This window comes from Gobio gobio (genome assembly GCF_949357685.1).
Source record: "Gobio gobio genome assembly, chromosome: 19".
NCBI lineage: Eukaryota > Metazoa > Chordata > Actinopteri > Cypriniformes > Gobionidae > Gobio > Gobio gobio.
The window spans coordinates 35,341,488-35,356,157 of record NC_137112.1 but is presented as its reverse complement, the minus strand read 5'-3'; the positions used below and the strand labels follow the sequence as shown (position 1 = coordinate 35,356,157).

General features: G+C 37.9%; 1 protein-coding gene across 1 annotated transcript in view; it reads right to left on the bottom strand.

Annotated features, from left to right (window-relative positions):
* The window catches only part of hdac11 (histone deacetylase 11), a 35,170-nt gene extending 25,318 nt beyond the window's left edge, over nt 1-9,852 (bottom strand). The window contains exons 1-5 of the mRNA XM_079844786.1: nt 9,631-9,852; nt 9,114-9,174; nt 8,789-8,937; nt 8,196-8,296; nt 6,154-6,270 (exon numbers count right to left, since the gene is read on the bottom strand). Of these exons, the coding sequence (XP_079700912.1) occupies nt 6,154-6,270; nt 8,196-8,296; nt 8,789-8,937; nt 9,114-9,148 (402 nt within the window). The 5' untranslated portion in view covers nt 9,149-9,174; nt 9,631-9,852. The remainder of the gene's footprint in view (nt 1-6,153; nt 6,271-8,195; nt 8,297-8,788; nt 8,938-9,113; nt 9,175-9,630) is intronic.
* Between the last annotated feature and the right edge of the window lie 4,818 nt (nt 9,853-14,670).

Genomic DNA, 14,670 nt, shown 5'->3' with positions numbered 1-14,670 from the left:
CACACTCATCGCGAGTTCGTCTGCCGCGCAGTGCGGTCTGTCAGAGCGCAGATGCACTGTGGAGAACACCTGGCATACCGCAATGTAATTTACTGCAGTCTTTTACATAGCTGGAATAACAGGGAGGATAGAAAGTCGCACTAGGGAAGGACGTCCTCAAGATGGTACCTCTGCTAGAAGACTGACAACGACATGCCTTAAAGGAATATCCCGGGTTCAGCTCAATCAACAGCATTTATATCGATTGTTAATTTCCACATGTAGTCTTTTTGCTAAAAAAGCAAAAATCAGGGTTACAGTAAGGCAGTTACAATAGAAGTGATGGTAAATAATAAAATCTGCACACAATAAAATACTGTATTAATAGTACAGACACGCTAAAAAATGCTTGCTAAGTTATATAAAATTTTACTCCATTTCCAAAACAATGCAACATCTTAAAAACACAACCGTAGAAAATTATGATTTAAACAACTTTTCAGCTCAAATAATACACAAGTTAACAGAATAATTAATGTAAATGCTTAATAAATGATAAGCTTTACATTTGCTTTTAAAACCTGGATCCCATTTAAGTGCCTCACTGTAACCTCAATTTTCACTTTTTTAAAGAAAAGGAGCCGTGAGTCAAAATAAATGAACATTAAAAAACAAATGTTTAAATTGTTTTGTAGATAATGTCATTAAATATATTTTTGCTGTGTTCTCGTTGCTTTTACACAGTCTCTATTGCTTCAACAATATTTGATTCTATTCGAATCAACAGTAAATCATTTTGCGAAGCAACTGTTTCAGTTGTAGTTTCAAAAAGACTTGTCCTGCCATTACCCTAGCATTGCGGCAAGCAAGAAAAAAAAAAAAAACAAGCATTACAATAGATCAGTGGTTCTCAAAGTGTGGTACGTACGAGTACCACTAATGGTACTCAGGCTGGCCCTAGTGGTACGCAGAGGAATCACTAAATAAAGTAATGTTAAAACACAATACATTTTTTTTTTTTTTACATTTAAGTGCAGTACAGTTTCAACTTAACTTGTAGGTACAACACATTTTAATTTAATCATTATTTAATTATTTGATTTACCTGTATGTAAGCACAGTGCAGTGTTAAAGCTACACTGTGTAACTTTTTTAGTCTATTCTAAGCTAAAAACACTTAGTTCTTTCAAAAATATATGTGCTCATTAATGTATATTTACTTCTTTCAAGTAATAAAGTATTCTCGTAAGTTTATAATATGCCATTGAAAATACATAAGGTAATGGGATCTAACGGTGGTCGCCATGTTGCCCCTCCATCTTGAAAGTACATTAGCCAAAGAGGGACATACCCGTAAATTCAAGCTTCGCCTTTGGCGTTTTAACCGGTTTTGATGGCACTGTACAAAACTTGATGGCACTGTACAAAACTCTCCCTCGCGCATATGCGCGTCAACTTGTTCAGACTTGTCTGGTGCATGTGCAGAGAGTTTTCATCTCAGCAGCTCCAGTAACAGAGTTATATGGAGTTTTCCTGGCTTGTTTATTCCTCAAAAGTCTGTTTTTCCTTGTGTGGTATTTCTGTGCGTTAATAACTCCGTAAGTAATAATAGTTATTGTCATTGTAGATGTGTTTCAGAGTGTGTCATCACGTAATTCAGTTGATGTCACCTCAGAAGTATTTTTGTGTCAACATACAATAGCATAATGCTCACCTATTTTGTTATCAACAATGTTTATTCGTTTATATAAAATATTTGCTTGTAATGTATGTTGATGGAAATATGCATCAGGTCTGATCGGCATATTAACAATTGTTATACAGAGCGCACTGCAGTGCTAACGTTAAAGCGGCGCACACACTTTTGTAACCGGACACCGCTTGTTAGCAGCTGCAGCTGCAGCTCCGCTCCTTTTAATGCAGCTGCATTTAGCGCCTATATATGGTACAATAAGCTCTGGTTTATGGTTACATTATACAAATGTAACTTATAAGTATACCGGTAGTTATACAGTTCTTAACTGTGTATGTATATTTACCATCCTTATTTGTTCTCTCACAGAAACCACATTTATGTACATATCCACGCAAACCTGTTTATGCCTTGCAATTGGATGACTGAATAAACATTACTATCATCAAAGTTCACTCTGGATTAGCTGCAGTTCTTTCTAGCCGAATAATTAGGCCAGTTGAGTTCCAACGGTCCCACTGCGCACAGAATATCCCACAGGCACCGTGTCGAATGTGGACGAGGTCGAGCTGGAATTCATGTTAATCTTGGTCTAAATCGGCCACCGTAGGAGTTAAAACGAAATCGGAATTGAGAGGAACAGAAACTAAAATTCACTGGATGGTCATATACCTTTTCACCACTAGATGGGGGAAAATATCACACAGTGTAGCTTTAATGTACAAACTGTGTATTTACAATGTTAAAGTGGCTGACAACAAGAAATATTCTTTTTAGGAATAAACTGCCTCGTTTTTGAACTGTGCAAAGATGTAGCTGAATAGGTTAGGCCCTCTACGCTACTGTATTTTAATGTTGGTCATTATGGTGGTACTTGGAGGGCTAAATATGTTCTGAGGTGGTATAAAAATTGAGAACCACTGCTATAGATAAATACTGTGATGCACTTTTTTTGTCTTGGATATTCTTAAATTTGAGCAAATAAAATATTTAAATACAACTACTTAAACATCAGAAAGCCTTTCCTACAGAGAAAACAGTCATGGGCTCAAGTGCACAAACATCCAAGCTGGTTATTAAGATCCAAAAACAGAAACTTCCTCGGAGAAATAAAACACTGAAAACTCATTAGGAATTAAAGTAGCACTCTCAGCCTTTATTTTCTTCTGCTTACCTCACAAGCAGAAAGCAGCCAGTAATGTGTCTGCTTCAATGATAGCTTCAAAAGAGGCTGTTAATGCGGTTGTGTTACCTTTGAGAAACTCCTCTGAGTGTCTCTATCACAGATGTTCAGAGCCTTTCCTACCGGCTGTTCCTCCCCAGGTTATTTCAACTTATGCCAATGAGAGGCCCACACTAGGCCCTCACAAACAACTTTCTGTCACCAAATGTTCCTATTTTCTAGTAAAACTTTGAACAATACTCCATGGAGCTGGAGCAGGAGCTTGAGCAAGATGATGACTCACTGTATTACATTCTCTGAGCAGTGTAACACCTGCCGTTGTACAAAAAAATCCAAAAGCAGCATGTCTTTTAGAATTTCTTTGAGCTTTTCGCTTGTCACATAAACACAGCATTAGGAAAAAGACCCTGTTAGATCATGTAGAATCTTAAGACCTTCAGAATCACATGAGATACTACTGGATAAAGGATTTTCTTATTCGATTTTTAGAGATTTGTAATCTATCATACCCCTTTTGTATTGCACTGTTAAAACGTCTTGCTGCTGGATAATAAACGGAAGTCACTTGGGAAGCTATAAAACCTTAAAACGCTGAAGGATTTTTTTTTTATGTCCTACAGGTGGATTTTATTCTTTTGCTGATCATAAGTCCCACTGATCTATGTTCTATTAAAGCAGAAAAAGTCTCACACAGTGCAGTAACTTTTTTTTCAAGCACCTTTTTCACTAAAAAAAATCTAATTTCGATCAAAAACATCTAAGGGTATGTTTACACGACACCGTTTTCAACTTTTGGCTGCTCATTTACACGACAACACCATTTTGAAAACGGGTTTCAAAGCGCAAAATTTTGAAAACGATTCCTTTACCGTCTCCATGTAAACAACAAAAGTGTGAATTTGTGAAAACGATGAAGTCATGCGCATGCGTATTACATGTTTACACATTGTGTATTACGTGTCTGTGGGGTGTTTCTTGACGAAAGCCCTATTCGCATGCGATTATTACCTGGTGACCTCTAGTCATTTGTAATAATTGCGAAGGTTGCCTGTGATCTTAAAGGGTTAGTTCACCCAAAAATGAAAATTCTGTCATTAATTACTCACCCTCATGTCGTTCGACACCCGTAAGACCTCCGTTCATATTCGGAACACAAATGAAGATATTTTTGTTGAAAGCTGATGGCTGAGAAAGGCTTCAGATAGGCCTCCATTGGCATTCAGTACATTTACACTCCCAAGACCCATGAAAGGCACTTAAAACGTCGTTACAAAGTCCATCTCACCACAGTGACTACAATAATTTTACGATGCGACGACAATAGTTTTTGTGCGCAAAAAAAAATCAAAATAACACCTTTATCCAACTTGTTCTTGTCTTCCGTGTGTGAATGCGCCACGACGCATGCGCGAGAATATGACGCAGATCCGGTGTTCGGACATATGACCCAGAAGTGATTTGTTTACAAGCAGAGGAAGACGCACGTATCTAAGCTGTTGAATTCTACATTGATCGTGCTTTAGGTCTCGGCCTAGTTCTCAAAATCGGGCTAAAGTGTGCATTTCATGGATTCCCGAACCCCGGCGCTACGTCATATTCTCGCGCATGCGTCGTGGAGGCACACACGGAAGACAAGAACAAGTTGGATAAAGGTGCTATTTTGATTCTTTTTTGCGCACAAAAACGTCGCATCGTAAAATTATTGTAGAGTCACTGTGGTGAGATGGACTTTGTAACGATGTTTTAAGTGCCTTTTATGGGTCTTGGGAGTGTAAATGTACTGAATGCCAATGGAGGCCTATCTGAAGCCTTTCTCAGCCATCAGCTTTCAACAAAAATATCTTAATTTGTGTTCCGAATATGAATGGAGGTCTTACGGGTGTCGAACAACATGAGGGTGAGTAATTAATGACAGAATTTAGATTTTTGGGTGAACTAACCCTTTAATCCTGTGCGAATCGGCCATGTCTGTAATTTGTAAAGTAAAAACTCCCCCACAAATGACCTACCTACCATATTTCACAGAACACAAGGTGATAACATTAGTCCCGTGCGAATCGGCATCTCTGTGATTTGGCCAGGATTTGGATTTTTGTTTCCTGTGTGCCTTTTTATTCATCTTTCACACAGAATTGAGGCTGCGTTCGAGTGTTCTGATAGTATTTTGGGTGCTAGGTCATATCACTATACACCATACAACTATACAATTTGCAGAAAGAGAAAGCTGAAAACCATCAGAAGAGCGAAAACAAAAAGAGTGATTAGATGGAGGTGGGTGACATGTATAGCAGCATGCGGTAAAGAACATTCTTCTGTTTATGATATATCATACAGCTAGACCTATAACGACAAGAAATTTCCAAGAAATAGCCTATCCAAAATAGTGCACAATCAAGTGAGGGGGTTCACATTAGAATTTGAGGTTACTGTGTTACTAATAAATCAAGCGTAAAGCTTGAGCTACTAGATTTTAACCTGGTGAAATGTAAATGACACAGGGCACAAAACTATATTTGTTTCTTGTTACGAAAAGCCTTGACATTATATCCGGGAGAGAAATCAGTAAATTCACTGCACGAAAATCACATGAGGTCCCCAGATAATACTAATCCTGTGCGAATTGGGCTAAAATGACATCCCCAACTACTGGCCTTGCATGCATATTACAGTCATTTACGCAGATCCATGTGAACGGGATCGTTTTAACAACGTTGTTGTCAGTTTTTAGTACATCATTGTCATGTAAACCTACCCTGATAAACATTTGTAAGCTACAACATTGTGCAGAACAACAACAAAAAAATTCCCATTGTATTAATAATGTCCTGCACAACTGCCTACAACCGCAGGGTGTACAAAAAGTTTCTGTGTGTTCCAAAACATATTTTTGTTTCATATTACTGTATGTTGGGACCTATGGTTGGGACGCTATAAGAACATTTTTATGAGAGAATGGAATACTGTACACTTTTCTTTAGGATTTTTTTTTGACAAGAGGCAAAGAAAACTTACAGTAAAAAATACAGTATTTATTATGGATCTCACAGGAAAAGTGTGACTGTCTGAACAAATGAGGTCAGCACCTAAATCTCCTGAGGCCAAGAGGGTTTGCCAAGAGACATAACAGTGCAGAATTATGATATGAAACTGTTGAATAAATCTGAATCCACACATCTTTCCACTGTGCAAAGCCAGTTTTGCATTCATAGTTTAGTATGAATGTAAATTCCCTATCTTAAACATACTGTTTTAATCTCCACACTCATATTTCTGGGTGAAATGGACATTTGAAACCTACCATGATGGTTCCTCCTGTTTGCGTTCGCAAAGGTTTCAGGACTTTGCGCTGTACCAGGAAGTTGGGCAGGAACAGGAGAGGTGGGATTTCTGTGATGGTGGCAACTACGAGAGACCACTGAAAGTAGAATAAATCACATGCACATTAAGTAAACAATCCTGATAGCCGAGTCAAAATTATAATTACAATAACTTAATTATAATGAAAATATTGTGACAATTTCGTCTTGGATATTGTGAAATATATTTTAAATATCAGAACTATAAACAGAATGCAATTTCAAAGAGGGGCTGATGGTGGATTGTACATAAATCAGGTTTCAGATCTAGCTTTTGGGAGTGTAATATCCCGATGGTAATTTAGTGGAAATGCAAACTGGTGGCAAAATGTTAAAGCAGGATAAATAGACTACTAATGCACATTACAAAGTGAAAAAGTGTGAAGCAGGTACAAAAGATTCGGTCACAGTAGAACTCAGATACCTCTCTGGAGCCCTCCAAGATAGCGTTCTGCATGCATTAAGGGAAAGAGAGAATACATACACAGAGCCGATTTAAAGGGTGACCAAGTAGTTGTACGATAAGCCTTCATAAGTGAGCAGAGAGCAGCGGGATTCAGCTACAGTAAGCGACCACTGAAGCAACACATGCATCAACAAATAATAGATTCATATATATCCATTCAAGGGCACAAAGGCCTATGAACTTAAAGGAAAGAAGGTTTACCCAAATATTACAATTATTTACTCACCCTTGAATGATTCATATTGCCCATGTCTTAAAATGGCATAAAATATTACACCATTGTTTCTTGCTTTTGAACAATCTCGATTCTATGCCAGTGTTCCTGTATCCTTTTTCAGCAGCAACACACCTGCACTGAATCCACAGCCCCAAGGCAAATAAAGTTCAATTTTATCCAAGCGTACAGTCTCAGTTGAAACTGATATGATAAAAAAGGCCATGCGGTGCAAAATAACAGCAAGAAAGCTCTTTTTTTCCAGTTGTCCTTGTGGCCTCACACGGTGACATACAGTTAATTGGTGTACTTTGACAAATGACTCTTCGTTCTTTTTCGTGAACCAAAACACGGCGCAACCAGTGTAGTCCGATTCACGACGACATGACTCTTTTGAGTCAGATCAAAACGTACAGCGCAACCAGTGTAGACTAACTCACAAACAAATGACTCCTTCAATTTTTTTTGAGTGAATCCAAACATACAGCGCAATCGTAGATCGATTCAGGAACAAATGACTCTTTTAAATCCAATTAGCTAACAAATGACTCTTTTAATGAATCAGTAAAAGGTACTCACAAACTTTCTATATATATGCTTTCATTGGGGGTCTATAACTGATTATATAATAATGTTGCACGTTACACACAAACCGTAAAAGTTTACTTCAGGTGGTATTCAAGGAGTAGTTTTTGGTTGAGTTGATTATTATGCAGCACACGGGTTTGGAACAACACCAGGATGAGTAAATAATTACAGAATTTTCATTTACGTGTGAACTGCTCCTTTAAATCATCCTCACCACGCAGACTGCATGATGGGGCAGCTGACTCATGGGTGCGTTAGAGACTCTTGGCAGACTGCAATCTTTGCAGACTGTGTGTGAACTGATTGATTTGGAATTAAATAAAGGCCTGCTCTGAGTAATCCAGTGCAATTTGCTATTGTACACTTCCTCTGTGCATCACTGGCTCATTGCTGGTGAGATGAAATAGGAAGTCTAGATGTCTTTTTGATAAAGTAAGGAATGTCCAAACAGTCACAATGGGACTATAATAGATTCAAATTGATTCTTCTATTGGCACTGATCTCATAGAAGGTCTACAGTAAGTACATTTGCAGATATTGCCGGCCAGTTTGAGGTAAAGGACAAACCAATTAGACAATCAGAATGCCGCTTTTATAATTGTTATGATTTGTATTGCTTATAGTAACCTTTTGCCATCAGTATATGGAATTATGGGTGCCAGGAAAAGGTGAGAACACAGGCCAGGGCATGGACACAGCAGAAACTGCATCTCTACCTTGAGTCTGTTTAGGTAACGTGCGGTGTGAACCACAAGAAGATCCGCCTCGCTGGCCTCCCGGGCTGGAACGATGATCTCATCCGTGATGAACTGCTCTTCTGGAAACAAATCAATGTATCATATGAAAGCAAAATGAATGTGAACATGAATATCTGACAGTTGAATAAAAAATACACTGTGAGTCGTGGAAGCTCAGCAAATTTTCTAGGAAGTGTAGACATTCTGTGCCATTAAGTGAACTAATGAGGAAAAAGAGCTAGCGCTGCTGACTAGTTTATCTGAAGAGCTGCCAGAGTTACACTTTGCCCCTGACCTTGCAGCAGCAGCAGCAGAGAAGCCAACATCCTCTTGCTCCTGTTCCCGAGGGAAGTTCAGCTTCCCTCATTATCTCTGCCTCACTGATTGCTCCTCTCTCTATCCTTCTCTACATCCCTCCGCCTACAATATACACTCCCCTCCACCCTCCATTCCTTCACTGACTTGCAGCTCTTTGATTCACCAATTCATTTGTATCGCATTTCATAGATCACCTTACACACTGGTCGGAGTGCCTCTCTGGCAAACTGCACCTGCAGTGATGCTGCACACACCTTTCAAGAAGCGAATGACCTTGCCCCATTTGCCAGCGTCAAAGGGATGCAGCTTTTCCAGACCCATGAAGGTGATGTTGTACTCAGGGGAATAGACAATAGGCAGGCATGTCGCAGGGACCTCTGCGTAAAGTTCAGTTTGGTGGGAACTGTGGAAAGACGAATATGTAATCTTAATAATCATGCTCATGTGAGTGTCAGGGTTTGCAATAATGACCATTCGAATGTACATTATCCTTTATATTGCATTACAAATGTGTAGTAGAAAATTACAGCACGTTGTCAGATGTGAATGTTTTTAAATAAATAAAAAAACAATACCTACCCTTTGGTTCCTCCTGAATCTTCTTTTTTTGACATTGTGTTTACAGCATGTCAAATTTCAGCTAGAAACATAAAAAAAAACAACATTAGTGCAAAACAATCACATCATTTGTGTGGGATTCTTTTTCCGTAACAATTTGATGTTTCTTTTTTATAGTTGTTTTTCATATTCAAATGTATGATAATGGAAAGAACAATATTGCTGTTAATAATATGCATACATCGTATTTGATATACTTTTTGTTGTATCGCGCTTAACAAATCCCTCAATAGCACAAAACTACACATCCCAGGATGCTTTGCATGTCTGGCGCAGGCGCGCCAGGAATTTGGAAGACGCAACTCTGCAGGAAATATTTTCGCTTTAGAATATCCTTCCCGAAGTCTCCAGATAAACAAAATGGACCTAATGCGACGTGTAATATACTCGTTGCAAGCCGGACCCAACTTTACAAAGACATTTTCTTTTTGTCTTGGCAGAAAAAAATCGCTTTAAATGTGAAATCGGCACGACTCACCTGCTAGCCATTTTATATTTCTCTTATTTCTACGGTGAAATTACTCGTCGTCTTGGCGTTTATTATGGACACAACACATGCAACCATCCTCTTAATGGATATTATTGTTGTTTCTCTTAAACAATTGCAGACAAGAGGATTGTGCGCATGTTTAATATAGTCTGCTTGTAGTTCCTCCCTTCCTGAAGGGCAGCAGCGCCCCTTACGCACGCGTCACTCACTAGCCTACGTCATTATGACAACAATGTAGCTGAACTCTAAACTTTCTAAAATTAGTTTTATACTTTGATATGCTTTTTTTATACTCTTAATGACAATTTGGAATGTAACTAACAACCATACAGTTATTCATTTTATTTGGAAAATACACAAAAATATATATACAAAAAGAAATGGGCTCTGTACAAACCAGTTTTTTTTCACATTTTATAAATGACTTTAAATTATATGTGAATCTTCTGGAACAAAAAAACAAAAAAAAACATGTAATGCTTTGAAAGCACTGGATTTTATGTAATTTTCCGTTACATTCTCTGGCTGTTAATGTGATAAATATTGTTCTCATGGCATTTATTTAAAGAAAAGAAATATAGACAAAATGTATTAATAATTCAATATTACTCTATAAATAATAATAATAATGATAATAATGCAAATGTATTTGGCATAATGTGAAAGATCATATAAGACTATACATCTTTTTTTAGAACCCAGATTTTACTTTACAAAATCTGATAAATAAATAAGTGTATCATGTATCAAATATTAATTATATTACCATACTATTAAATATGATTAAATACAAAAACAATGTATTAAACAAAAACAGTATTATATGACCATAATATTAAATATAAAAACAACATAAAAAATAAGTTTAATATAAATTATAAAACATAACTAAATCGTTTTCTCCTCCTTATAAGTCTAATTAATGCATGGTTATATGCTTAGTTGCACTTTATTCTCAGAATAGACACTTCTTCTCAGAATAGACCATGCATCCAGTTGAGAATCTCTGATGTGAGCCAATTCAGCTGAGGATACCAAAACATGATGTTATTTAGAAACGACCTGTCAGAAAAACTAATAGTGTAATTTTTATTTGCATTGAGGCAAGTAAGCATAATTCCAATAATTTATGGGAGATAAAACTTGTACTTCACCTCATTTATTTCATAGGATAAGCATGTCCCCTATCCGCTGTCCCAAGAGTTAGGCTGCAGTTAGGCTACTATAAATATCTTGTGCGATAATGACGTCATCACCCGACGTCAGAGATGAAGTGAAGCTGTATCTCTTACTCACTGGCTGTTTTCTTTCAGCTCAGAGTAACCCGAGAGTAAAAAGCGTCACTCAGGCATTACGTAAGAGAGTACAATAGATAAAAGAGAATAGACGGCAGTGTGTATGTCCCTGCCCGCTTTGCTAGCAGTCTTATCGGTATCCTAATTCCTTCACAGGCTGTGGTAATCTAAAGGCACCCACTGCTAGCATGTAATGTAATGGGTCTTTGCACTCCCCGCAAAGTACAGTCTCACGGTGGCTGCTCTTTGAAGCTGAGGCAGCCTATGGCATGGCCTGAGTAGCTTCTTTCTATAATGGAATATTTTTGCATAAATTGAGACTTCAGACTTGTCTGTTTTTTTATTTGAAGAAACCGAGAGTATAGAAATATCTCCCTTTCTGCAATGAAAACCGACCCGGTCCTTAGGTGAATTTCATTAATACACCCCTGACCCCTTCACAATGTAGCCTGAAAACTGATTCATCTGCATTTCTCTCCATTTCTTCCCATCAAACGGTTCTGTTGGTTATGTGAGACATCCTGTTTAGTCTCTCTCTCTCTCTCTCCCTCTCTCTGCCTCACCTTAAAAAGAGTTTGATGAGTCATTCAAATATGCACATTTTCCCCATTTCTTCTTTGTGCACAGAAGCCAGAATTAAAGTCATTGAGACTGAGTGACATGCTTTTTTAAAAATGAGTTCCAGGCTTTGTGCCCCTTTGTTGACTGCAAAGATGTGGACTTTTTCTGAGACACTGCTCATAAATACCACTCCAAGACTCTAACAATGAAATATTGCAAAAAGTTTACCAAAAAAAAGTAAAATGTTGTGTTCAGCCTAAAACTTTCAGGAGTTTTCGTGCATATGTATCCACTCGAATAGAGTTGTCTAGATAGAAAATTGCCAATAAATAAAGGAAATCACTGTACATAATTAACAGTTTAAAGATGCACTGTGTAATATTTAGGAGGATCTATTGACAGAAATGTTTTCAGTGGTGTATAAAGTCCTTACATAATGAACCGTTATGTTTGTATTAGAATGAGCCATTTCTCTCTACATACACCGTGGGTCGCCATTTTGCGTTGCCATGTGTCTATAGGGGACTAAATGGACGCGAGACAAACTAAACAATCAAATTACACTTCATATAATTTTTTCCCCAAAGTTGGTTTCTGTCATTTTAGGTAGTTTTTATCACGGTGATTTCATTTCAAGTGTTCGTTTTTTAAATAAGTTTAGTTTTAGTTAGTTATTTGATGCTATAAAAACGGGGGGTGTGACGTCATGATTGACAGCTGAGATTGACAGCTTCTCTGAGTGAAGTTGTCACTGAGGCACCAAGTGACTCTTTTCGGGATTTTCGGGAGGCTTTTGATATGGCGCTTCTACTTCCTGCTCTCTACTGCGCAGACTCTGGTCCTGAGGTCACTACTGTGCAGACTCGTCCCCAAATCTGCGCAAGAAGTCAGCACCATATTCCATAGGCCTCCGGAGGCTTCACTTTTCTTCAGCGGAAGCGAATGAAGTCGCGTCATCCATATTTTTTTACAGTCTATGCCCTAAACGGACAAACTGCTCTACAGAGTGCTAACTACTCTCTGCTGTCTCAGACGACGAAATCTTTGTCCTGTGCCGGCCACCGTAGCTTCTCTATCTGCTTCAAAAGGGAAGGGTGAGCGGTGGACGGTTGCAATTCACAACCTCACCGCTAAAATTCACACAGTACACCTTTAACATTTATAGAGGACAGAAAGCACATTTTTCTGCAATCAACAAAATTGACAGTTGTTTGCCTTATTAACAGTGTTTAGGAGTAACTAGTTACATGTAACAGTGTTACGTAATTTGATTCAGTAATCTGTTACAGTAAAAAAAAATGTGTAATTAAATTTCGATTACTTATGAAAAACAATTACATAAGGGGTTACATCTGAATATTTTCTGTAAAAAGCAAGGATGTTGAATAATATTAATTTGTTGCTTTGCCTGTTTTTGATGTGCACAATGTCTCCTGCCATTTAAAATCCGTTTAGTAAAGCCACGTCTGCCACTGCCAATTGACCTATCGGTAAGCCCCTCCCCTCGAACACAGATGAGCCAATAGCAGTTGAGTATCAGTTGCGCTGGGACCGAAACTCGGACATCTTTAGGTGTCAGCGGCAAAATCCAAAGCTCTCATCGGTTTGATGGTGTTTATGCTACAAAAATGCTAAAATGTCGTGCCTGAGGTACTGTAACACTGATTCCAGGGATCCTGAGAGGATTTTCTGTTTGTCATACTCTCGTTAAGTTACGATTAAAGTCCCTGCTAACATACAAACCGAAATAACTGTTCTCACGTCATGTAACACTGTAAGTTCAAAGTCTACGTGTAGTCTAAGATATAGCAACCCCGTTTGTTTGTCCGAGTTAGCACCAGTAACTAAGGGGGGCGGGGCTTACCGATAGGTCAGTTACGTATTTTGATGTTTGTTTTGGATCATTGTCCTGATGGAAGATCCAACCACGGCCTATTATAAGATTTCTAGCAGAGGCCGTAAGGTTTTGATTGATACCATGTATCTTAACAAGAAGTTCAGGACCTCCAGCAAAAATATAGGCCCACAATATTAAAGATCCAGTGGTATATTTAACCGTGGGCATGGGGTACTTTTTATCCCTGTTTGCACTAAAGCCATCTGGTGGGTTTGCTGCCAAAAGCTTTTTTTAGTTTCATCTGACCATAGAATTCGGTCCCTTTTGAAGTTCCAGTCATGTCTGACAACTGAACATGCTGGAGTTTGTTTTTGGATGAGCGAGGAGGATTTTTCTTGAAACCCTCCCAAACAACCATGTGGTGATGTTGTTTTGATAAGGGGTTGTTTGATAATTTGTTTTAGGCTTTCTGTCCCAAAACTCAATTAATCTCTGAAATTTTCCAGCTGTGATCCTTGGAGAGTCTTTGGCCACTCAAAATCTCCTCCTCACCGTGCATTAGGACAAATATAGACACACGTCCTCTTCCAGGCAGATTTGTAACATCTTTAGTTGATTGGAACTTCTTAATTATTGCCCTGATGGCGGAAATGGGGATTTTCAATGCTTTAGCTTTTTTTCTGACAGCCACTTTCTATTTTGTGAAGCTTAATAATCTTTTGCTGCACATCAGAACGATATTCTTTGGTGTTACTCATTGTGATGATGATCAAGGGAATTTGGCCTTTGTGTTTTCTCATATTTATACTCCTGTGGAACAGGAAATCATGGCTGGACAATTTCATGTTCCTAGTCACCCTGGTGTGCTAAAAAAAAAAGTAAATATAAATGGGAATATACTTCAGAGATATTTTACTCATAAAACAATTCTTGGGGTGCCAATAATTGTGGCCAACATGTTTTTGAGAAAAACATTTATTTCATAATGTGATTTTCCTCTACTTATACAATTATTTTACTTTAATTAAGGTTCTATTTTTTTTTTTGGATGAAAGATAAAAAGGATAAACAATGCAGATTTATTTTTACAGTCATCTTTGATCATATTTACCAGGGGTGCCAATAATTCTGACCACAACTATATCCTCAGAACAATCTCAAAGTAAAAGGAGTCTGATTAAAAGCCTGCTAAAGTCTGATTTTGGGGTGGCTGTGCTTTAAAATTAAATTATTATAATCTTAATTCAAGTGATGAAGGATTTTGAAAGTCTGACTGTAATCAGTGTTGAGTACTGTAAGGTTAACCCTGCCTGGTATAAATATTTGAAAATTATT